The sequence below is a fragment of the Alosa pseudoharengus genome, unplaced genomic scaffold (genome assembly GCF_046254945.1).
Source record: "Alosa pseudoharengus isolate Yale_2024_CS ecotype anadromous, Long Island Sound unplaced genomic scaffold, YU_APseudo_1.1 YU_APseudo_1.1_scf_15, whole genome shotgun sequence".
NCBI classification, from domain to species: Eukaryota; Metazoa; Chordata; class Actinopteri; order Clupeiformes; family Clupeidae; genus Alosa; species Alosa pseudoharengus.
In genome coordinates this window covers 7,975,611-8,001,010 of record NW_027468620.1, presented here as the reverse complement: position 1 = coordinate 8,001,010, position 25,400 = coordinate 7,975,611, and the positions used below count along the sequence as shown (strand labels likewise).

Here is a 25,400-nt window from a genome sequence, read left to right as displayed (position 1 = left end):
ATATTACATATAATTTTGTACATATTTCAAGCATTTTCCAAGCAAAATCTTCATAACTAAATGATGTATGTGCAACTATGCAATGACATTTTTGACAGTTCTGTCTTCTGCTGATCTAAAATGCTGACCACCTCTAACAAGCATATGTAATATGCAATGAGTAGGAACTAAGCCTTGATTCCACACTGCTCTTGAAAGTCTGACACTGAAGAGAAAAGAAACGCATTTGTAGTTTGAGGAAAGGAATAAATGACATTATAACATGTGTTACGATGCACCATGTCTATTAAGCCTGCTAATTTGGCTTATTTTAGTGGTGCACTAAACTAGTGAACCTCTCCATGAGGATGTGTGTGCACTAAACTAGTGAACCTCTCCATGAGGATGTGTGTGCACTAAACTAGTGAACCTCTCCATGAGGATGTGTGTGCACTAAACTAGTGAACCTCTCCATGAGGATGTGTGTGCACTAAACTAGTGAACCTCTCCATGAGGATGTGTGTGTGCACTAAACTAGTGAACCTCTCCATGAGGATGTGTGGCTGTTAGGCTGAAGAAGACGTGGCGAGCAACTGTGAAATCCTCAAACAGGTTCTTAGGAGAAAAGAAAAAACTGTGTCTTCCATTTGTTTGTCAGATTTGGTCACATTTCAATACTAAATTGTCCACCTGAACCACCTCTTTTCTCAGGGGCATGTTCCTGTGCATCCATACACCATTCTTCAAAAGCATAATATCTGCTCAAAAGAATGGTTGTGTGTATATTTGATGTTGAACTTGCAGCTCTGTTTTGTACTGGGAAATTATGCTCAGGTTTTCAGGTTTGAATAAATTTCCCATCAGAGTTTGACATATGCATCCCATAAAGTCATGACAAATGTTCTCTTTCCAGGAAACTCAGTCAGTCATACATTTCTGCGATTGATTAATCTCATGGACAAGAAACAATTTGTAATCAGCTGAGTAAGCTAAGAAATGTGAATGTAGGAACTGGGAGTTTGGCTCTTTGATCCATCACCCACTGGTGTTTCTTGTGACTTTGTCAGGTTCTCGTTGACGCTCATGGTGTTTGTGAACTACGGAGGAGGAGGCTACTGGTTCTTTCAGCATGCTCCATGGAACGGTGATGTAGAAACCACAAACCTCATATACACACAGATTCTTAGAACAGAATTGCACATTCGGTGGGAGCTGTGATACAAGCAGCAGAGTCCGTACCATAATCGGGTCCAAGTGCCCCCTGGGACCTGGGATCAGATCTGACCTGAGGCCATTTTCCAATCCCATCCCATCCCTCTCTTCCACTTGCTTTCTGTCACTCTTCACCGTCCTATCAGAATAATGATTTAAAAGGCCAAAAAATACACCTAAAATAAGAATACATATTTGGAATTTGACAGTGATTCTGATGGTGGTGTCTGGTGTTAATAATTGTATCTTTTTAAATAGTTTATTGCATATCACATACAGTGCAAACATACTGTGTGAGACATGCTTGGGCCTAAATAATGAACAAAGAAAACAGTGTGATTTCTTCACCTAAACCAAATCAAGCATCCATCTACTAGATCCATATCACTAATCATTTTCAGGGGAGTCAGATAAGGGGGAGGTGGCTTGGTAAAATTTAATGGGAGCTATTACAAAGTGCATCTCCTGGAGTATTTAAAGATGAACTCAATTTAAGCTTTATAATAGGCTCTTCATCACATCAGCAGAATTGTATTGATCAGTGAGGAAAAGCTGATGGATTTTCATCTGACTGTTAGGCCTCCACTGTCATGGATGTAGGTAGGCACATTTATAAATCACTCACTGTCTAAAAATCGAAGGATAATAAGAAAAACAACATTTTAGGGCATTCCTTTTTTATCAGTGGGTTCCATAATGATGCTCACAAGTATCTGTTGATGTGCCTTGGCCATAAGTCTTCATTATCTCTGGTTTTCACATGATTAAACCAGGATAATTGTGGAATAACCATGAAAAAATGTGTTGGCTTGTCCTACTCCCATAATGCACCTGTCCATCTCTCTTGTTTATCAATGAAACCTTTCAAGTTTGTTTTTTCTTCAGGCCTTTAAAAAAAAAATGTTACACAAAGAATGCCAATATACAACGTAGATGTATGTATGCTATTGTCATTGACATATGTGTCTATGTGTGTTTTTGTGATTATGTAACAGGTCTAACTGTGGCTGATCTTGTGATGCCTTGGTGAGTTGCCAACGTGTGCCTAATCAATCAATACAAAATTATGACTTTCTCTCTCAGCTAGAAATGAAGGAACAGAACCAGGCTCAGATGGCCTCTCACTCTCTTCCCACTCACTTGACCTTCCGATCGACCCTGAGCACCAATCCAAAATATTAAGTGACACTTTGTCTTTGACTGTAAACAGAATCTGTGTCACCTGTAATGTACACCAGTGCTTACATAGCAGACACATGAGTCTTGCAAGATGAAAGAGTTTTAGTTCGGTTTTTGGTTTAAAGCCAATATTTTCATAGTCATCATATCTGGTGCTGTTCTGACAATCATGTTAAAGACAGCCTGGCTTGTGTAATTACACATTAAGCAGACTAATCAGTAATGAGGTCTTATTGAGAGAGGAAATAATAACATGGGCTGTCTTACATTATTAATCTTTCTGTTGTTAATTAATCTGTAATTAATCTGCAATTAGTACTACATGTCCTAGCTAATAGGGTCATTCCAATAAAAAGCTGACATAGAATACTTGGCTGATAGCTTGGCTGATGCATCTGGCATAATTCACATCAAGATGTTTAATATGCATGCATGTATTCAAAAATTCCCTCCAATAAAAGAAATATACTTTTTAAAAAGCCTTCTGAAATGCATTGCACTGAACTGCTAAATTATGGCAAAAGAGCCACAACAGTGATACTAACTGACTGTGGATTTCAACTGCTTCACTGTTATTATGAGTGCAACACTCAGGCATACTCATCTCAGTAGCACCTGAATGGGTCTGTATGATTTGGTGTTCTTACGGCATGTTTGTGTTCATCATTGGCACATTGGTAGTGCTGGCGTTGATTTGGTGTTCTTACGGCAGGTTTGTGTTCATCATCGGCACGTCGGTAGTGCTGGCCTTCAGCTCCATGCGGCGGAGAGGCGTGGGCCGCCTGCAGCTGCTGAGGAAGCTGTCCTGGAGATCCGTGGTCCTGATTCTGATTGGCTTCTGCTTCATCAACTACAGCCCCAGAGATGGACTGTGTATGTATGGCTTTGTTTTTATTATTGTTTGTTGTACAGTAATATACTGTGCCAAGAACCAGAGAGAAATATCCCTGTGTGTAACTGTCAGGTAACTGTAACTGTAATGGTAGCATTGTTTTACTGAAAGATTAAATAGAACCTACAGCCTTGAAGACTAATTCTACTTTTTTTCACGGGAGGCGGGTCGATATCGCTGCATACATTTCTATCATTACAATGGAGAGTAAAGCAAACCTGGTCCTGTGACATTGCTTCCTACTCAACTGTGCCCTCTAGATCAGAACAGCACATTGACTTCTGGTACCAGCCTGCCTGTGCTTGTAGCACGGTTTGACAGTCGCATGTGGTCAACACAACACACCCTCACGGCTAGAAACAGGGACACGTGGGAGATATGCTTACGTTCGCATTCTGCAGGTTTATATCCACTCAATTAATTGAAGGCTGCCTCGGTTGAGGCCATAGATTCTGAGCTTTGCTGGCCCACCCCTCAGTTACCCTGTCAAGCTGCCAAGGCCCTGCTTGAAATATGGAAGGCTCTCAACAGAAACCTCAACAGACATGTTATGCCATGTGAGCCTGTTGTTGTGGAGTCCCAGAGAATGTGACTGAATGGTGGCCACTGGTCGAGCATCTGATCGGCTACTTGATGTCTGGTGGATAGTTTGGCATATAACGAGGTGAAAATCAATGTAATAGATAAGTATGAATTCCTTTAACTTAAATCCAATGAGAGGCATTTTTGAAATGCTATCAATAAGACTATGGTCATATCTTTAATGAATTATCAAGATCCAAACGCATTATGGGTTTTGCAGTGTTATGCAACATATTGAGACAGACAAACAGACAGACAGACAGACAAACAAATAATGTAATTCCTTCACAGAATAATAGGTAGGTTAATAGATGACAGACTGAACAAAATGGCAAGTTGCATCTCACCTGGAAAGCCATGGATGTTCCTGACCGAAAATGAATTTTTACGATGAGGTGAATGTAAAGGAAGACCAAGTAAAATATCCAAACAGCTTGATGTAAAACTGTTAGACTTGCAGAGCACTTCAGGGTGTCTGTGTCACAAGATAAATCATGAACTATATAATGAACAGAAGCTCATAGTCTCAGAAAAGGTCAGACGTTTCTTATAGGAGGCCACTCATGCTAAGCTGATTGAAGAAGCCTGTTCAATTTCACACTTCCATGCTAATACAACTGCCAGTGTATAATTGTGCCAAAGGTTGGGAAAGGTTCACGTCTTACGCAAGGCCACTCACCCATTTCTCTGTTTGCTCATGAGAGGACTGTTAACTGTGAAATATTCACCCCATTCCTTTATACCATGCTAAAATAGGCTAAGGAGGTGACAGAACCTCCCTAAGCTAACAGCAGTCAATTCCCATTATGGTCTGCTGAGGAACAAGAGAACTAGCTGATCTTAACATAATGACATCCGGTCCGGTGGCGCGCTCGCTTTCACTGAGGATGTGACAGAGTGAAGTGCAGGAAGGGTTGATAGGGTTTCCGATGGAGATATACAGCTGTCTGAAGGGTGAAAATTGATGTCCTTCAGGAGCTAGCTTTTTTCTTTTTTTTTACGGGAAGCTAGATGCTAATGCACTAGCTTGACATTTTAACCAGGTTAGTGCAAATATTGTGATATTGAAGAGCTTTAGTGGCACATATCATGAGGGGTGTTGAACAGAGGTCAGGTTTTGGAACAACAAATGCTACTGTAATGGACAATTACTGCAGATAGAGTTTCGTCGTCATGGTTCCAGCTAAGCTGTAGATTTTCGTATAATGGAATCAGGGGGCTTTTACCATAACCGCTGAATTTTCTTCCATTTTTTTCAGTCTGGGCACTTTGTCAATTCCCCTGTGATGTTAACACGGCGGATTATGAACTTTTGGGCCCCTGGGCCCAGATGTATTAAGGGCCCCCCACTAATTGTCGTATATGTGGGAGGGGGGGTTTGGGGGTCCTCCCCCAGAATTTTTTTTAATTTGTTTGATGTGATTTCCTGTATTCTGGTAAATTCAATCAGATTCATAGCCTACATCCTGATTTGTTGATATTGAGGCAATGATTCCATGCAAAGGCTTGGGCTTCAGGGCCCCCTGACCCCTTGGGCCCCTGGGCCTGGGCCCGGTAGGCCCGTGCAGTAATCCATCCCTGCACCTTGCTGTCTACATCCAAACTGTGGTTAGCCAGGGTTGTTGTTAGGTTTGTTGGTTTCCCTTTGTCATTTCCACCTGTCCATTCTGCCGTCTGTCTCTTTTTCAAAGAGATGGGGCCTAAACATTTTCATGCAATAATGATATGGTTTGTGTCTCTGTGTTTATTGTGTGTCCTGTCTCTCTTTTTCTCTTCCTCTCTCTCTCTCTTTCTCTCTGTCTCTCTTTCTGTCTCTCTGTATCTCTCTCTCTCTGTGTGAGAAAGTGTTTCTGTGTATGCAATGCAAAAGCTAAAGCAGGTGGAGCAATTGCTTCCCCTGACTGTTAATTCAATTTAATAGGAGGTGAGTACAGGCTGTCTAAAGTGGCAGCCAAGTGTGCATTAATGGAATAGGCCTAGTGTACAATCCCACATCTCCTGTCCAGGGGGATCCATGGTCAAGGCTAAAGAGTCTGATCCGTTGGTCTGCCACTGCTGGATAAATTGCTGGTTGTTTTTCCTCTCTGGCTAACTGAGACCTCATTTGCAGATAGGCTAGGTGCTATTAGTGTGTGTGATCCATTAACTTCTGTTTATGTTTCTCTTTTTCATGCTAGAGGGGTAAGTCAAAGTCATGTTATCTGAATTCTAACAAGTATTTTATGTCGTAAAAAGATTTATTGATTTCCTGATCTGATCTTTGATTCTCTGAGTTGTGAGTGACGGGGTGGGTCGCGCTTGAGAAGCACGACATGCGGTCTGAAACGACAGATGCCATTACTCATTAAAACCTCTTCCTGCTCTTCTCCTGGAGCAAGGCGACATTTCCTCTTTTTATTTGATTTGTTGGATCAATAATCAGGATTATATTGTTTCTTGCACTCCTACTGTACAGTACGTGCCACAAAGAGGTTTTCAATTAACTAATGTGTAGATTACCATCAATCTAGTGTCTGCCTTCTCGCACGCACACACACACACACACACACACACACACACACACACATACACATACACATGTGTGTGTGCAAATGCCCTCTCCTTCCTCCAGCTTCCTTCCTTCCAAACGTCTTCTCTAGATATCAGGGGACCTGTGATTCATCTTCTGCCGCCAAGCCCACAGTTAACCACTGAAGACACGACAGAATCCTCATCCTGCCTCTCTATGTCAGAAGCTTATCTTCAGACTGCCTTTCACTGACACTAACTGCTATCTTAGAGAGCAATGTAGGGACACATCCTTTTTTAGCTCAATATAGGACAATGGTGTTACACAAAGTTTTTGGTGTTATATGACAAGACATACTGCTTGTATATTTGTGCTGAATGTAAATTTGAGGCCTGTTTAAAAAAAAAAAAACCTTTAAAATCATTTTTTATCCCATTATATAATGCTTCCATCACAGTCAAGTTAAGTCAGGTTTATTCGTCATGTTAATAGGTCATACATATGTACTCATAGAGAAGGCCTCAAAGTCAAAATAGGTTAAAAATGAAGTTGCAGTGCCATTATTATGTGCATGGGAGACAGTTGAATTAAAGAGGTAGAGCTGTAATAGAAATAGTAGGACTAGGCTATAGGCTAATCTGCACGAAGTGTGTTGTCATAAATATCAAACATTCAGTATTCTCTCTTTTTATATTAGGATATAAAATAATTGTGCAACATAATAGATATATTATATTATATATTATATTGCAATCCTCTGGTGTTCTAAGGTAGGCTTACCCCCCCCTCCTCCAACTACCCCCCCCCCCCCACCAAAAAAAAGAAAAATCGAGGTTCGTATCAAACCGTAGGTCAAAAATCGTGATACAAACCGAATTGTGAGGTTGATGTATCGTTACAGCCCTAGCATTTATGTATGTATGCGTGGATAATTAAATAGCTGTATTTCCCTGTGTGTACATTTGTGTTTACCTGTTCCAGTGGCATGGTCCTGGTTACGGATTCCTGGAGTTCTGCAGCGTTTGGGCTTCACCTACTTTGTTTTGGCTTTGATGCAGACCTTCTCAGCCCGAACAGACGTCCCTCTGAAACAGGTGAGACACACTCTCACAGCTCAAATCTACTCACTCAGACACAAAAAAGTAGGTAGGGTAAGCGATGTTCTAGTACATAACACCTTTTGTAACATTTAACTAATATCTCTTCATGATTCGCTAGCTGTCTGTCCTCTGAGAAAAAAGGTCTTCTTACACAGCCCTGTGTCCCTGAACTGGAAACAAACAAAGTGGGGGCAGCCTATTCTCCAAACAATAACAAAACACTGTGTGGAGTTTCTCAGGGAGCACTGAGGGGAGGAGTGAGCTACCTCGCTGGTGTGTTTTGTTTGGTCTCTGGCTCAAATATAACCTAAGTTGCTTTGGACAAAAGCATCTGCTAAACATAAACATAATCAAACACATCTGCTAAACATAAACATAAACAAACACGACGTCATCCAGCATAGCTTACCCTACCTTTAAGAGAAAATACACAAGTACAGGAGCATCCCTAGGAATGTATGAATGTATGAATCTCTCTGAATTCATTTACTGAGATCCACTTAAAGGGCTAGCACGTGTAAACAAAATATTTGGATCAAAAATCCAAAAGAGGTGCAGACCGTACATGACATGCATATGATCAGAACAAAATCTTAAAGGCGCTTTGCCTCCAGCTCATCACACTGTATTTTCCTCTAAACTGGATATTTTCTGGTCTTTGCAGCATAACTGGTGGAACCCTATTCAGGATGTGGTGTTATACTGGCCCGAGTGGGTCTTCATCGTTGCTCTGGAGACGGTGTGGTTGTGTGTCACCTTCCTGCTACCTGTCCCCGGCTGCCCCACGTAAGTCAGCGTCAGCGACTGGCCTCTGGTCTCGCAGCAAACGCCTTCACCTTGTGGACGCGAGGTGGTGCTTCGCACTGACACCCGTGGCATGCATTTGCTAGAACTGGGCAGGGAGCCGCAATCATCAAAGGGCAAACGCAGAGTGGTTCAGACAAAGGGCTGAATTCACTGAGCTGCGTTGGCATGTACAAGTGGGTTCATATGCACTACACTGTAGATGTCAAAGTCCCTAATCGAATTTGCAGTGAAGTGACACAATTCTGAAAGTGATCAAAAATAGACTGTAGTGGTATGAGGGTTTTTTATTGCTGAATGTTCCGTTCTTGTAACAATTAAGCGATTGACAGTGTTCAGTGTGTGAGTGTTTTTTTGTGGTGTGGGAATTACTAGAAAGTCTTTTCTCATGCCCTTAAATGGAGATATAGTCAATGGACTTTTTGTCGTTGTTTATTTATGTCATTGTTATATTCTCTCTCTCTCTCTCTCTCTCTCTCGCTGTGTGTATGTGTGTGTGTGTGTAATACTGTATGTGTGTGTATGCCAAACACATGAATACATTGGTGAATAATATGTGTATGCATGCAGTACATGCAGATATGCACAAGTAACAATATGAATCAGCTTGTACTGTATATACCTGCTTAACGCTGCATGAGAGCTAGAGGTTTCAGTTCTGCGGAAGTGTGTGTGTGGCTATATGTGTGTGTGTATGTGTGAGTGTCTGTTGGAGGGTGGGGGTGCGCATGCGTGTGTGTGTGTATGTCTGAGTGTGTGTATGTCTGAGTGTGTGTGTGTGTGTGTGTGTGTGTGTGTGTGTGTGTGTGTGTGTGTGTGTGTGTGTGTGATTTATGAGTCAATGGCATGAGCTACAGAGGGGATAATTAGCCAATCTCAGTCCGTCATGTGCAATAAGAGGAGGAGGGGGCAGAGTATCCATCTTCGTCTATCCCTCTCTCTCCCTCTCTCTCTTTCTCTCACTCGTCCATCTGCCGCGCCCCGTTCTCTCATTCATGCTCTCTTTCCTCGGCTCACCAGCGTGCCCGTACCTGGTCTGGCTCCCCACTTGATTAATGAGTGGAAATATTTAGTGCTGCCTCCGTACCACATTTTTACTCCCACTGTTCCCAAGTCTGTCTTGGCCATATACAGTGAGCGTGCATTTACCTCTTAAGAGACAGAGCTGCCGTATCATTTTTCATACTTCATTTTTCATGACTTCAGCAGATGTTAGACAGGAAGTCCATCATTCATTTGAACCCTCCTCAGTATATAAGCATAACTAGTATTCAAAGTGGAAGATAGTGTATTCCACACATTTAGATAGTGTATACCACACATTTAGTTGGGAATTGGATTTATAGATAGTCTGACGAGCCAGACCCACATTAAAATGTAGGGTCTGGGCACTCACCGTTCGCAGTGCTCAGTCCGAGGGGCGGGATAATCGGTTGTCTTTCAAATTCCCTCTGCACGCAATAGGACAGCGCTGAGTCTCATGCGTTTTCCCACCAGCGGAGCTAGTTGGCTAGTTCAAACTTTTGCCAACTTAAAACAAGCTTAACTCGTGTCACACTGTTGGCCAACAGCAAAATCCATCTTCTTTGTTTTCAAGTAGCAGGGAATTCAAGCCAAAACTCTGCCATCAATCATTATGTTAAGCCCGCCTAACGACTCTATACACGATTTGATTGGCCTGATAGAAGTTTAATTTTTCGAGCTCACAAGCCAACGGAGAGTTGCTAGACTAGCCCTGGAAGCAAATGTAATTTGCTGCCGCTAGGGTGCGTCTAGATTTCATGGCTAATTTATAGTCACAGGACAATGAAAATGCTATTGAATGTGTCTCTAATATTATGCTGATTTGCTGTTATGCTTATCCCTTTCAACCGCATAAACAAACATGTGCGTTCCTAAGGCATTTCCGGTGGCACAGAAAACAACATTGAGCTAATGGTAACTTGGGGACAAACAAAGCAATTTAAAAACTAATTTTAAAGTCAACACTTTGTAGAGCATTATGGTAAAGTCCGATTTACTCATTTCATTTAAAAGTACTGTATCTGTGTTGGTTTTGAACGTTTCAACCGGAAGCCCTCTAGGAACAGATTGAAAGGGTCTATAAGCTTTCTTGTCATTACAATTTCAGTGCACCTCAAGTCTCAAGGGCTATTCACACCAGGAATGATAACTACAAAGATAAATGTAACTATAATGATTTGAGCGTCTACACTGACCAACGATACAGAAAAGTCTCTCCTCGTGTTGATGAATGTGATGTCTAAATGTAATGGATTCTGGTTGGCTGTCAGCTTTTTATCGTTCTCAAAATCATTCTGAAAGTGATCCCTGACGATATTGTTCTCCATGTCGTTATTGCTATAGTTTATGTGTGGATGTTCTCATTTATATTAGCTATAGCAATACTTTTAACCGTTATCATTATAGCTATTGTTTGTGCTGTGAACAGCCCTTGAGAATAATTATGAATCCACAGCCAAATCATTGATCTGTTCTGCTGTCTGCCTTGTTTGAAAACAAATGCTGCCCTGAAAAGTGGCTATTTAGGAGCCGGTGGTATTGGAGATGAAGGGCTGTTCCCCAACTGCACCGGAGGAGCGGCTGCATATGTAGACAAGTGGTTGTTGGGAGACAACATATACTGGCATCCAACCTGCAAGGTAGGGACTAGCCTTGGATGTATTAGACTGAGAGAGAATGTGACTTATTTTCCCGGTGGTCTGGTAATACATACTAATGAATAGTTGCATGCCTTTTCATTACACATTCTTCAGTTGGTGGTCAACATGTTCATTGTTCACAACAACACCCTATCACAATCCTTCCTGAGCTCAAGGCATCAGCCCGCTTCAGTGTGTGAATGTGTTTGTGCAGGCCCTGTACCGTACGACACAGCCCTTTGACCCGGAGGGAGTTCTGGGAACAATCAACTCTGTGGTCATGGGTTTCATGGGGATGCAGGTAAAGCAAGTGTGTGTGTGTGAGTGTGTGTGTGTGTGTGTGTGTGTGTGTTGGGGGGAGGCGGAGGGTAATTGAGTCAATTTTATAGTACTGTTTGAAGATAATACCAATTCCAATACCAATACCAATTGTAAGGGGTAAACATTTGAACTGGTTCTCATGGTCATCCTGTAGCACGCCTGCACACACACACACACACCCACAAACACACACAGCTGCACCGAGTCTTTTTGACAGGATATTGAGAGGACCAGGACAGAGAGGACTGAAACAGATGTGTGTGTGTGTGTGTGTGTGTGTGTTCATCATTGTACGCCTTTGATGGTAGTCCTTGAGTGTATGTGTGTGTGTGTGTGTGTGTGTGTGTGTGTGTGTGTTCATCATTGTACGCCTTTAATGGTAGTCCTTGAGCGTGTGTGTGTGTGTGTGTGTCTTTTGCGGGAGGCTGTTTAAGAGTTGGGTTCACACATTTTCCTCGGTGACATTGCCATAACATCACCAGCACAAGCCGTCCGCTCCCCTCCCCTCTTCTCCCCTCCTCCCTCAAACGAAACGAATGTCTCGCACGCATTTACCAACTCCCCCGTGGGCAGCCGCAGGGAACCGGTCAGCGCTGAGCTCCTCAATCAGCGCGGCTTAGAGGACACGCCAGGTGTTTGCCACCCCTGTCTGCGCCCTGCCGGGGCCTAATGTCCTCGGCTGCGATGTGTTCGTCATCGCTGACTTAATCAGCCAGAGCTTGCACACGCAGTGGACGAGAAGGACAGACTCAGGGCCACATCTGGCACAGAGAGAGAGAGAGAGAGAGAGAGAGAGAGAGAGAGAGAGAGAGAGAGAGAGAGAGAGAGAGAGAGAGAGAGAGAGAGAGAGAGAGAGAGAGAGAGCTCCAGGAAACGCCCGCCATGTCAAGAACTCTCTCTCGACACATCCGCTGCCAGCCAATTACTGTACTTACGTCTCCCATGGCAAACAAATAGTGGGACATGCCTCTGATGAATATCAAGTGAATGTATAAGACAAAGAACATGATAACACAATGCTTTTTTTTCTTGAATTGGATTCGTCTGTGGTGCCAGTAGTCATATTAATTTTTTTAGAGGAATTTAGAGGAATCCATCTCAAGAAAAGACATCTAATGTTTAATATGCTCCTCAATAATAACCAAAAGCATTGTTTTCACAGGCTGGGAAGATTCTCCTGTTCTTTCGTCCGAAGAATCGCAACGTCTTGATCCGATTCCTTGTTTGGGCCATTCTGCTGGTATGTTGATTCTCTCTGTCACTCTGTATGCCCAAATGCAAACCCCTCCAGTCACACAAGTCATGTTCCCTGACCTGAAAATGTATAGCAATCAATACCCGGTAGAATATGCTCTTTCACACATTTGGCACATCCTCCTGAAGCTGCTCTCCAACAGTTGAAGTTGATCACATTTGTCACTGCTTGAGACATCTGTCTCAGTGCAGTTTACTCCTTGTTGAACCTGTGTTTGTGGTAATAGCGCGTTTGTGGTTGATGATTCAGGTGTGTGCACTTTCTATTGTGAAATTAATTTTCCTCATTGTCACTCTTAAGGCCAATTCCCTGTTCTGTGTGTGAGTTTGTGCCTTTGAGTATGTGTGTGTGTGTGTGTGTGCGTGTGTGTGTGTGTGTGTGTGTGTGTGTGTTCTGCATGTTTGCATGATTAAGGATTTAGTTCCAGGCAGAGAAATATACAAAACCTCCTTTGGGAGCCAACCGGATGAAGCTCACAGCTCAAACACTCCTAATGGTTTCACTATCCCCTGCCACTCCAATATGAACACACACACACACACAAACACACACACACACACACACACACACACACACACACACACACACACACACACACACACACACACACACACACATACATACAGTACGCAGAGCCCAGACTAGCAGATCAGATTCTCATCTCCCCTTACCAGAACGGTCTTCTGCCTGTGTCTCAGTTGCGCTGTGGTAAATAACTTCCACTCATATCCATTAGTTATGATATTGACAATTTGGGATTACTTCATCAAACAAATAACTTACTTAACTTAACTTTAATCTTCACAATTGATTTGCTGATTCAATTTGGTACCATCAGACAGCAGTGAAGACTGGGTGCTGAAGATGAGTGGTCCAAACAACTAAGAGAGTAGTTCAATTTTTAGCTTGTGACTATCCCCAAAGTGTGAAGGCCCCATAGGTTCCTTGTTGAAGGTGGTAGTCTTAAAAATCCAAGGCACACTGATATTGATGATGACCCTGATGGTTTGCCCTGATGAAGACTGATTTGCAGTAGGCGTTATCCCTTAAAATAAAGGATTTTTAACTTTTTTCATCAATATCAGTGTGCCTTGGAATAGAAGACTACCACCTTCAACAAGGAACCTATGGGCCCTTAACACTTTGGGGATAGTCACAAGCTAAAAATTTAAGTTCTCATGTCCTTTCTGATGAGCACCTGATGTTTTCTTCAAACAATTGACCCAACGCAGCACTCTCCTTTTCTTCAATTTTTAACTAAGAGAGTAGTTGCCAACAGAGATGGTGTCTGTGTGTTTGTGGAGGGGGGGGGGGGTTATAGAGGATGGGTGGGTGTCCTGTGATAGTTTCTTTTTTTAGTGAGTGTTTGTCCATCCTCCAGAATGCTGAGTAAAACTGAAATAACAAGTATGGCCTTATTCAAAGTAATTACTTGGACTCCCTGCTTTGTTAAGTAGTTTTGAGGTCATAAGTGATTTGTCTGAGAACTTGTGAGGCTGTGCTTTTTTCTTTCCCGGTTGTTTTGGGTTCCCAGAGATCCTGGAATGTTGTGTCCCACCATGACCGCAGGTGATGACGGAGCGTTTTGGTCTGGGCACGGCCACTTTGGGGGCAGAAAGACCAGAGCTGGGACCACATGGTACCTTCTACAACGCAGAGACAATCAGAGGAAAATCACAACTAAGACTATGTGTGCCCCTCACATAGAACAATATAGAAATCAGTATTAGGACTACAGTATACTGACCCTTCAGAAATAGAGAAATATAGAAATCAGAGCAAGGGCTGTATTAACCCTTCAGAAATAGAGTTATATAGAAGTCAGAATTAGGACTATGCTGACCCTTCACAAATACAGAAAAATAGAAATCAAATCATGGACTCTATTGACTCTTCACAGACAAAAATGTAAAAAACTAAAATCGTAGTAGTTTCAATGATCCGAAGACACTTTAAGTGATAAAGACAAAAGCATTCAGTACTGTATATACTTTGGAACTAATTAGACTTTGTAAAACAAAAACACATCAATGTCTTTCCCCTAATATTTAGGGGTTGCGACAATGATTTACCAAAAAAAAAAAACAACACTAATGACAAACCCTTGATTGATTGTCAAATTGGATTATTAATTAAGTTGTTTAATAACCCCAAATGCATAACAGGATGCTTAATGAAGTCATTGAGCTGGGGTCTCATTTTGCCTGGGGATATTTTCAGCATTCAGTGTCCTTCAAGCTTCAAGCGACATGCCCTTAGTTGCTCACTCTGCCCAAGGTTAATTGGGCTTTTGTGTCTTGTCAACCATGTTTCCCAGAAGAAATATTTTCAGTTTGGTTTCTTATGACAAGGACATGCTTGTCAGGCCCAATAGGTGGTTTGGTGACATTGTGTGTTTTTTGGAATTGTATTGGGATTAGTTGTACATGTCGGTTAATATGAACAGTAATGTAACATGACTAGTTACTGTATCATTTATCATTTTACACGTGATGGAGAATAAATTTGCTCTATCAAAAGCAGAGATAGAGTGATAGGTAGATAGGTGCTTTTCAGTGTGCTTGCGTGCGTGCGTGCGTGCGTGCGTGCGTGCGTGCGTGCGTGCGTGCGTGTGTGTGTGTGTGTGTGTGTGTGTGTGTGTGTGTGTGTGTGTGTGCCAATTTTAAAACTGGGACTTCATATTAACAGAGGCTTGATCCCTAGTCCTTTGAATTTCATTATCCTTAACTCGTATGACAAATCGGTCCATTATATTGCTATGTTGAATCATATTGGCCATTATGGTGAGGAGCACGGAGAGCAGAGTGCTAAAATATATTACAGTAGATCTATTCTACTTTACCTTCAGGCACACAGTGATGAAATAAACCAGCCAGAACACATTATATTTTGTCATTTCTTCTCACGTGCAAACATATATAAAAAAGGGGGGGTTAATTGAATATTTTTTATTTTTTGAATACCTTGTATTTCAGTTCTGTCTACTGATACAAAGTCCTCACAGGTCCAATCCTGCTGACATTTGACATCCCCTGCCTGTTCATCTTTGCAAAAGTTTATGTATATTTCACCCTTGTAATTAAATGTTCTGGTTCACATCTAACTAAATGTGCAGTGCAGCACCCATTTTGCAGGCAGTAAGCACCCTTGAGTCCATTGCTCAGACAGTCACATATACTCTTGAGGTAAACCTTGACCCATGGCACGGTCGGAGCTCTCCAAGATGATCATGGCTAAGAATCATCGTTGTGACCAACAGTCAATTATGGCCGTCTCCCCCTGGAGAGACATGGCATTTCGAGGGAAGGCTTGGAAGCAGCGCTTGAACAGCCACTTGTTTCACTAATGCACTCTTGACACGAGAGGTTACCCACGGTGTCGTGCAACGTGTTAACAGTCTCTGAGCGCAGGGTCGCAAGTGATGAAACTGCATTGATGAAAAAGAAAAAAACACACACACTGACACATACAATTTCTACATCTTCTTCTAGCTGCATATATTTAGGATATATTTATTTTATTTTTTTTGAATTTTTTTTCCTTGTGAGTCTGCTTCTCTCCCCATCCCTATGAACAGGGTCCAGAGATAATTAAAGTTCAACGATCAGTGCCCAGCAGCGCGAGATTGAAATTGAGCGACTGGCCCACATACCGTACCAGTGATTGTCCCACATCCTGCTTGCGTAGCCTGGAGACTCAATCTAGGGCCCGGCCAGGCTATTTCCACATCATTGATTCTGTCATCTATACAAGTGATGGATATTCCCTAACTAGTGTGTTTGGATACTGATCTGCCTGCCCTCTTCCTCGAAAATGAGAAATGTCTCCTTTTTTTGTTCCAAGTGAAAACAAATGACTGAATGCACAATAGTAGCCGTGTAATGTAATATTTGATTTGGATAAAGGAATACAATCTTCATGTGTGCAACTGTGTGGGTGGGTGTTTACATCATGTGTGTGTGTGTGTCTGTGTCGGTGTGTTGGTCTGTCTGTGTTTGGGAAAAAGTTTGGAGTATGTGGCTTTTCTTTCTCTCTCGAGAACACTTATTAGGCTTTAGAAAGTTATTCTGTTCACTTGTTTTCTGTCCCAGATCAATGGTGCTAGACATGCTCTGAGGCCTTGACATCCACTTACTCTCCTGAACTCTTGAATGTGGGAGGTCTGGATTTTCTCGTAGCATCTCCATGGTGTTTACTTTATTGCCTGGGCATTGATTTGGAAATCTGTTTCATTTCCACCCTCAGGGAACCTGCGCAACCATCCTTTCTAAGTGCACACGAGACGAAGGATTTATACCTGTCAATAAAAATCTTTGGTAAGTGCTTCCTGACCCTCTAAATCCAGCCACTTTCCACACAAAAGAAAGGATGAGTTTCCAGAAGACACAAATCACCACTCGCTAAAACACGCGTTTACTTACCCCCCCTAACGACAGCGGCCCCTGTAAATAATCACCAGCAACTGTCGGGACAGTGGAGCTGGCAGGCCAATACATCCCTGACCAGATCATTCTTCTTAACAGCCAAGAGAGAGAGAGAGAGAGTCAGAGAGAGAAGGAGACAGAGAGAGAGAGTCAGAGAGAGAGGGAGACAGAGAGAGAGAGACAGAGCTGTTTTATAGCCCTTGTCCCTACATCATGTCACGAGTTCTCACCATCACAAAGTGGGCTGGTGTGAAGCTCCAACGCCTGCCAAACTTAGGCACCATCCCATGTGGATATTTAGGTCATTCGTTTGAATGGAGCCAGCCAGACACCGTGATAAGTAATAGATACAGTGAGAGTAATCCCCCATAACATAAGATACAGTAATTCATTTCGTCTTTGGTATGAATATATTGTCTTGGATTAAGATCTGTGTCTTTCATGTTATGGTTCCACTCAAAGGCATTAGCAACAAATCTGTGTCTTAAATCACACACATCCCAAATTCATTGCGGTTTTCCCATTCCCATTCGCTGAGAGTGAGTGGGTTAACAAATTGGCAAAAGGTGCATTTTGACTATAAAGTTAGACTACGTTGAGCAAGGAGGAGATCAAGCCATTTTAATTTTACTGCACTTTACAGTGTTTACTGTTTCCAGTGTAAGTTATAATGCCAACCGTCACAGCCATGCTGTCTCTCTCTCCCTGTATAGTGTGTAGCTTGTCCAGCTGGCCAGAAAGATTCCCCATGTTGTGGTGCTCATCCTGACCCATTATACCTGGCCAGGTTTAATGGACAGTCCATCATGCACAGCTTATTGAGCTCACGAGTTTGAGTGGCCGGCCGTCTCCATCCCTAAAAGTAATTAACTCCCCCGCCAAAGACTGCTCCCTGGCCCTGCTTCAGATTAAATAAAAGATGCCTGGTGCTGTACGGCAGAGGAGAGCACTGGGATGCCGCCATTTTACATTAGGTAATATTACATTAAACATTCTTGCACTTAGGAACAGACAGGGACAAGGCTCGCTGGCACGGCCTCTCACAGCAGGTGCCAGGGATTCACTTTCAGCTCTAATGCTATAGCATAATCGGCCATATTATTTATTTATTTGCATTCCACCACCATCCCCAACTCCCAGCCCCCAGCCCATCATGTTCCTCCATGGTTTGCTGATCGTGCTATACTTCAATAATGTATCGTGCCTCGGCCGTCGTGATATTGAATGGGCAGTAAAGTGGCTCGTTTGTGACCATTTGTTGTCGGAATCTCAGGTCATGACCCCCGCCCCGTCCAAGTTCATAGGCGTCATGGTTACTGAAAAGGGTGACTAATTGGAAATATGAATATTCATTCCCAGTTTTATTCTGCCAGATGGCTTAAAAAGCTTAAAAATATGCCAGTTACTTGAAGTTCATGAAATCTAGACATATTGACAGCACAACAGGGCACTTTTTAAAGTGAGTGAAATAAAAGCAGGCTGTATGCCAGTGGAAGCTAGCTTGCTAATTTGTGAGACAGTGATCCTGCTCAAGAACAACAGCCACCAAAAATAAACCAGTTCCTCTGCTGTTAACATTGCTCTGCTCGGTGGGCGCCCCCTGGAAATGCCGCAATATTTATTTGCTTTTTACAACTGCCATCTGCCAGGCTGTCAGTGGGATTCTGTTGATTGATTGACAAGACACGCCGACCACCTTGAAAATCCCATTTTCTGCTACAATAACAATCCCTGGTATTTGTACTCAGTGTCAGTGTGTCAGTTAACCTGCTGGATTATTTAGCCTTGTGAAAAGTGTGTGTTTTCAGAGCTTAAGCACCCTGAGCTTACAACAACAACAACAACAAAACTTACTTTCAAACTGAAAATAAAGCCCATCAAACAAATTCAGTGTCTCCAAATGTATTGAATGCGAGTGACCATCTCAAATGAGATTACGGCTTATTGCAATGCTCCACCCTGGCATCAGCCAGACAGCTAGTGAGCTAAACGGCTCATGTGTTTCCCTCCCCTCAGGTCTCTGTCTTATGTGACTTGCATGGGTTTCATGTCCTTCCTCCTGTTCGGATTGATGTACTTCATCATAGACATCAAAGGCTGGTGGGGAGGTCAGCCTTTCATATATCCAGGTATGTCCAACTCCACGAGACCGGCCCTCATTCAGAGTCAAATGGAGAATTTTACTGTATGCAAAGTTTTTTTTTTTTTTTAAAGTCATGTCACCCACACCGAAATGCAGACAATTCAGCATGTTCAGCATGAATGACACAGTGCTTTGTCATTCCCCTGGTTGTTATCGCATGCATTATCATAATGGCTTTATTATCATGTTGTTGTCTGCAGGCATGAACTCCATCTTTGTGTATGTGGGCCACTCTCTGCTGGGCTTCTACTTCCCATTCAGCTGGGAGATGCGCTATCAAGATAGTCACTGGGAAGGGCTCTTTAAGAGCCTATGGGGCACCTTCCTCTGGGTCCTGATCGCCTACCTCCTCTACAGAAAGAAATTCTTCCTCAAAATCTGATGGCCCTCATGGCCCCACCACCAGCTGAACCAAACCCCCCAACCTGGACCGACCACGCCGGGACCATAAAATCAAATTAGGAATATTTTGTGGGCTTAATTAACAAATAGCTATGCGTGTAAAAACCCTGGGAGGCCAGATTTATGGGTGACCGCGGACACCTGCGATGTTTTATTTGGTGTCTGCTCTGTTAGGGCTGAACGTGGCGATTAAATCAAATATACTGAAGTGGTACTTAACAAATTAGAAGTGCGATTCCTCCACTCCAGGGGTAGCCATTATCAGTCGGTTGCCATGGCCACTCCCCAGTGTTCTACAGCGGGGTAGAGGGGTAACCATCTGCTCCTCAAGTGACAGTGCCTTAATGGGGGTCAAGCTGGACGGCTCAGCCAGGAGTGTGGGTGGGTAATAAGGCCAACCCCCCTCTCTGGCTCATACTAATGGAGAGTCAGAGAAAGAACATGTCCACAGCCCACCCTCACCCACTCCACAGCAGAAACAAAACAACACTGATATCTTTCTTTGGCTGCATATTGCCTCTTCATTACTTCTTTTGTGTCCTTCTCACTCTCTCTTTCTCTCTCTCTTTTATTACTTTTACTTTACTAATTACTTTGCATATAAAGGACTAAGATTTAAAATATTTATGGTCTTTCTTACTTCCATGTTTTCTTCTCCTTCTCCTCATAATGATATAACATTTAGGGAACTTCAAATACAGTCAACATATCGCTAACAACGATCAAACTGTAGAATTCCATTATCCAGTTTACGCAATATGAGATCTGCAGATGGGATCTGGTAGTAGTCTCTGATTAAATTTCCATCTCTGTACAGAGTTTTAAGAAACAGAAATGGACCATCTCCACGCAGTCCTCACTCATTAGAGCTCAGTGCACACTGCCCAGAATAAAGCTGAACCACTTTGTTTGGCCACTGAGACAAACCTCTAGCGGGTCCCTCTCTTCCTCATACACAGTAATCACAATTAACACAACACACGAGTTGGCAACTGCAGAAAGACGTTACGCTTACTTTTATCATAAACATCTTAAACATCTCTAATCGAGGAGAACAAAACATCCAATGTAGTCATTCAATCTTGGCTCAAGTCCACAGAGACAGAGTATTGCTACTGTTGTATAATCCTTTTTCAAACTTATTTTGGACAGAAGCCAGTCTTTCACTCAAAGACAACTGACTATGAACACATGGTTGTTAAATGATAAGAGAGAAAGTAAATGGAAGAAATGGCTTGATGATTTAACAGTAACTTTTTTTTTGTCCCTCTGAAAAAAGGCCTAGTGTTACATCCGCTATTGTCCCATGAGGATGTCTGTGGCATATCAATTCGTTTAGAAGCTTGCAGTAAAGGACAAAACTATATGATATGGATTTGAAAAGCCGCACACAGACGCATCTGCACTTGATCTGGTTTGGCTGGCACGTCCGTTGTGCCGTGGGGGGGGTTAGGGGGTTGGGGGGGGGCAGAGTAAGACCCAGCCGTGTGGTTACGCTTGTCATGGATCTGCCACTGCATCGGCTTGTCTCTATTGATTTAAACTGACCAAATGTCTCAAAATGCCATCAGGGCTCTCATATAGGGTAACATGATCTTTGGGTTTATGCACCTTTCAGCAAGGGCCTATGCTCTTTATGTTTAGCTAATAGCCACGTAAATAAAAACCTCAGAGGGCCATGCATTAGGAGATGCTACACATTTTAGCACAGAGAGCATCACATTTAGTAGATCAACTATGAACTTGGGCTCCATCATTCCCATCTGCCAAACATCTGGACAAGTGTCAGTTTCACATAAGCTAATGCACTGTATACATTACCAAGAAGAATATATTTGGTGACTCCGGCTTCTCCTCCAGGAACAGCATTGTATGTTATCCCTCGCCCCATTCTCGAGACCATTAGATATTGCCCATAGGCTGTTTTGGAGCACGGAATGTGGTGACACATGTCCACAAGTCGTTTGCAAGAGGCTTCCTGCATACGTAGGTGCAATCATATGCACTCAGATATGTCCACATCCATGGAACGCTGCCCACGTGCTTCTGGAGACAGCAGTTGTGGTGCATCCTCAAAAATATTACCTGGTGTTCCACTTATGCCACAGCCACACTCTCATGACAATGAATTATGAAAGCACTAACAGAAAGATCTGAAGGTGGTTAGATCCACACACACACAAAAAAAAAAAAAATATATTGTGGCTCTGTTGGCTATTTCGTCTCTGCTGGACACTCTTCTCTCGGGGACAATGATTGGAGTGATTGTGGCATGATGGACTGGCGGCGCGAGCTGAGGCCGAGGTAATGTATCAAGCCTGGCACTCAGGCTGGCACTGAAACCCAGGCCATCAGCCCAGACACCGACCTGGCCTCAGACACAGCCATCAATGTCAGCCAGGCAGAGGCCGAGGCAGACTTTTAGCCCTCGCCTCAGAGGCACTGCTACTGCTGCTGCAGCTATTTGAGACGGTCATCATCAGACCAGTGCTCAATCAAGTGCCCACTGGAATACGAAGCGCTGTATGACTCACGCAGTAGGGATTAAATGTGGACTAAAATGTCAAATGGTGAATGAGAAAATGATAAGGTGTTTTTTATGGCCTAATAGTCATTCAGTACAGAACTATACCTCTAGAGGAGAGATTCAAGATGAAGGTCCCTTGATGATATGGGGAACAGTGGGTACCTGGTGGCCTGGTTGAAATTATAGAATCAATCTCCAGTAAGCTTATTTTGGCTACAAGGGAAGTGCATCAAATAAAGGAAACTGGGTCTTATAGGTCGTCTAATGATGATTCCTGGGCCAGCCGAGACCTCTGGAATAAAACAGACCACTACCTGGATTACTTCTACCTTCAGTCAACGTCTTATTTTCTCTGCATACAATATGGAAACATTACACACTCTTTTTGGTCAATTACGCATGCTATACCTGCTGTAATTTTGACCAACACAGAACCTTCAGCCTCGGTCAGCTTTCACCCAGTAGTCTTTAAAACGGGTTCAACCATGTCTCGCCACAGAGTCAAACGCATCCAAAATGTCACTGACCTTATCACCAGCTCATACCCAGCCTACTGTAGTGGAGGCTCAACAACAAAGCTTGTAAAAGGCATAGACATCATATGACAGGCACTGTGACAGCATGGGTCACTCCCTTAACTTCTGACACTGGGGTCAAACTGAATTAAGAAGACTAATGGAGACTCAAGGACTGGCTACCACAGATTCATCCAGACTCATCTGCCAGTTGTGAAAACATGCAGGGACAAACCACCATAGGGGATTAATACAGTAAATTATATAATGAGATATAGCATAGAGTCTGGTCTATTTGAATGGCTATTGCACTAACAGACATTTACAGTCAGGAATCAGACACAGATACAAAAAGTATAACCTAGCTATGATGCTGATGCTGAACCTGCTGATGCTGAACATTCTGTAAAGGGTATCATCAGTAGGATATCTCTTTGATGTCTATGTATACATGTGCTGGGAACTGCGTGTCGAGAACTCTTCTATTAATTAATTGTTAGAGTTCGATGTAGTGTAATTGCTCTTGATTATATTGTTCTTCTCTTCTAAAACATGGTGCACTTAATGGTACATCAAATTAATTTAGGTCAGTTAGGCGTTGTTGTCTCTGACACTGTATCACGGGAAGCTTTAATTAATGTATTCACATCATTGAGCTTGCCATGTAATGGCTACAATTCAGTTACGTTTGCCTTTGAAAAATGTCATGATATGCAAATACAATTTGTTTTGTGAGTGGGTTGCAGATTCTTAGCTGTTGGTAACTTATTCTGTGATTGAGAGCTAATCAAATTGGGATGGGATTGAAATTGAAATAAATGCCAAATGAATTATACATATCAAACAAACTCCATGTTTGCTGCAGCAAAGTTTTACGCTGTAAGAGTAGTGCGTATTGCTGACGCATGGTCTCAGCGACATGTTCTGTAAGGGGTAGTATTTAAAACGCATAGCCTAAACTGCATGCACTAACATCTTACCGACAGTAAATGGCAAACCTTTTTTTTTACTACGATTACAGTTTTCTTAGCCTACCAGGTGTTCCAATACCCCACAAACATTCTATTTAGCCCATTTACGTGCAATTTCACTCGAGCAAATTACAATAATAAAAAAACTTAATATATATAGATAATATATATAAATATATATAAAACATGTATTAAATTTGCTTTGCTTTTAACTCGGCGTTGTTAGTTTACCAAATAATGGTAAATTCACAGGAGTAAACGCGCTCTCGACTTCGTTTGTTGAGATGGTATCGTTCTAGCTCTCCCTCTCTCTCCCCCTCTTCTCTCCTCCGCCAGGCAACATATTAGCTTGACGTGGACCTCCTCCTCCTCCTGCACTGCCTTCCACAGACGTCCAGCTGCCCAGCCTGCAATGACCAATCCATCCATGGGATACCCGGACTGTGGACTTTGGCTGTTGGGCTACTGAACATTATTTGCATTTAATAGAACACTACTGAACTAGTTCTTTTGGGATTTGTTTCACTTATGGTTACTGAGTATGGAAACAACGCGTGGCATATTTTGGGGAGAAATCGTACTGGTACTCCTTTCTGTCTGTAAAGGTAAGAGTTGACCTCAATTAGCCTTGTAAGGACATCGCAGTCATAAAATGTGATTTAAATATTGTCCTAAGATTTGACTGTATGACTTGATGATAACCTAGTCCAGAGTTTTCACAACTACGAATGTGGTGATCGCGCATATTCTCCATTTAATGTTAATAACTGATGTTTCTCCATGAGGTTGTTGGACCAGGCAAATTGCATTGCATGCCACATCTTAATAACTGGAAGTTGCTTTCATTTTTTATGATTTGTATTATTATTGAAGTAAGAAGGTCAACATTGTATTGAAGTGCATCCAGACGTCCACTTGCATCCGCGTTGTTCCGTCTCCGGACCTTACAGGGTGGAACGTTTGGAAGAACGCTACACCAAGTTTACGCCAACTTTGCGCTCTTTTAGCATCACCAGCTGTTCCCTGGTGCTGCCGAGTCCTTAATGTAGCCCCATAGCCCAGTATAGAATAGTGGACTTTTATCGGGGTCTGATACACCACCGTAATGAGCACCAATGGGAATATGCTTAATTAAGCCAAATGTTTAATATTTGAAACGTCAATTTGTGCAATTCGGGCAGAGTTATCTTCTGGTCCTTTACCAAACTAACTGACTATAAACATTAATGGGGCATCGGCGCTCATTTCATGAGCATCATGAAAAGGCCACAATTCCACACGATTCATGCACGCCAGTGCATAAGATAATGTACACATCTTGTAATTTTACCTTGGTGATAAGCTGTTAGAACAACCATCGGTGTTCTTTTTAATGAAATGAAATGTAAGGTGACAGACATAACGAAAAACAAAAAACGAAACCCTTGTCTGGTTGGTGTTCTTCACAGGGGATAATGTAAGTCCCCTAAGCTTGATCATTTTTGGAGTTGGATGGGCTGACTTAACTCTCAGTCACATAGTCTAACTTTGTCTATTAACATATCGACTCGACATTCAAGTAAGCATCAAAGTAAGAAAATATTGCTGAGGTATAAATACCTCCCTCGAAATTGCAACGCTGCGCCACATGGTGCCGGCTAGGAAAATGCATAGAGCTATATATCATAATATTATAATCCCATGTAAAACCCCACTGTCCAACTGTACTAACACTTGCTCCTGCCCCTGTGACTATATTTATAGTTTAACTCATGGTGGAAGAGTTCGCAAATCTCATTGTGTGACCAGTCGTATTGTGGCACAGTTGGTTCACAGCGCATTGTACCAGAGACTTTTCTGGTTTCTCACTTAAACTATGTTCAATACTTGCGTGATACATACTATGCCTGTTACATTTACATATACATTTAGTATACTCAAGA

At 42.5% G+C, this 25,400-nt stretch overlaps 2 protein-coding genes across 2 annotated transcripts in view; both read left to right on the top strand.

Moving 5' to 3' along the window:
* The window catches only part of LOC143124742 (heparan-alpha-glucosaminide N-acetyltransferase), a 42,755-nt gene extending 23,310 nt beyond the window's left edge, over window positions 1-19,445 (top strand). The window contains exons 9-19 of the mRNA XM_076286450.1: window positions 1,047-1,123; window positions 2,187-2,217; window positions 3,083-3,243; window positions 7,335-7,447; window positions 8,118-8,239; window positions 10,797-10,920; window positions 11,135-11,221; window positions 12,404-12,481; window positions 16,742-16,812; window positions 18,937-19,049; window positions 19,264-19,445. Of these exons, the coding sequence (XP_076142565.1) occupies window positions 1,047-1,123; window positions 2,187-2,217; window positions 3,083-3,243; window positions 7,335-7,447; window positions 8,118-8,239; window positions 10,797-10,920; window positions 11,135-11,221; window positions 12,404-12,481; window positions 16,742-16,812; window positions 18,937-19,049; window positions 19,264-19,445 (1,159 nt within the window). The remainder of the gene's footprint in view (window positions 1-1,046; window positions 1,124-2,186; window positions 2,218-3,082; window positions 3,244-7,334; window positions 7,448-8,117; window positions 8,240-10,796; window positions 10,921-11,134; window positions 11,222-12,403; window positions 12,482-16,741; window positions 16,813-18,936; window positions 19,050-19,263) is intronic.
* Window positions 19,446-23,893: 4,448 nt separating this feature from the next.
* Window positions 23,894-25,400, top strand: part of ret (ret proto-oncogene receptor tyrosine kinase) — a 29,169-nt gene continuing 27,662 nt past the window's right edge. Inside the window, exon 1 of the mRNA XM_076285389.1 lies at window positions 23,894-24,083. Within this exon, the coding sequence (XP_076141504.1) occupies window positions 24,020-24,083 (64 nt within the window). The 5' untranslated portion in view covers window positions 23,894-24,019. The remainder of the gene's footprint in view (window positions 24,084-25,400) is intronic.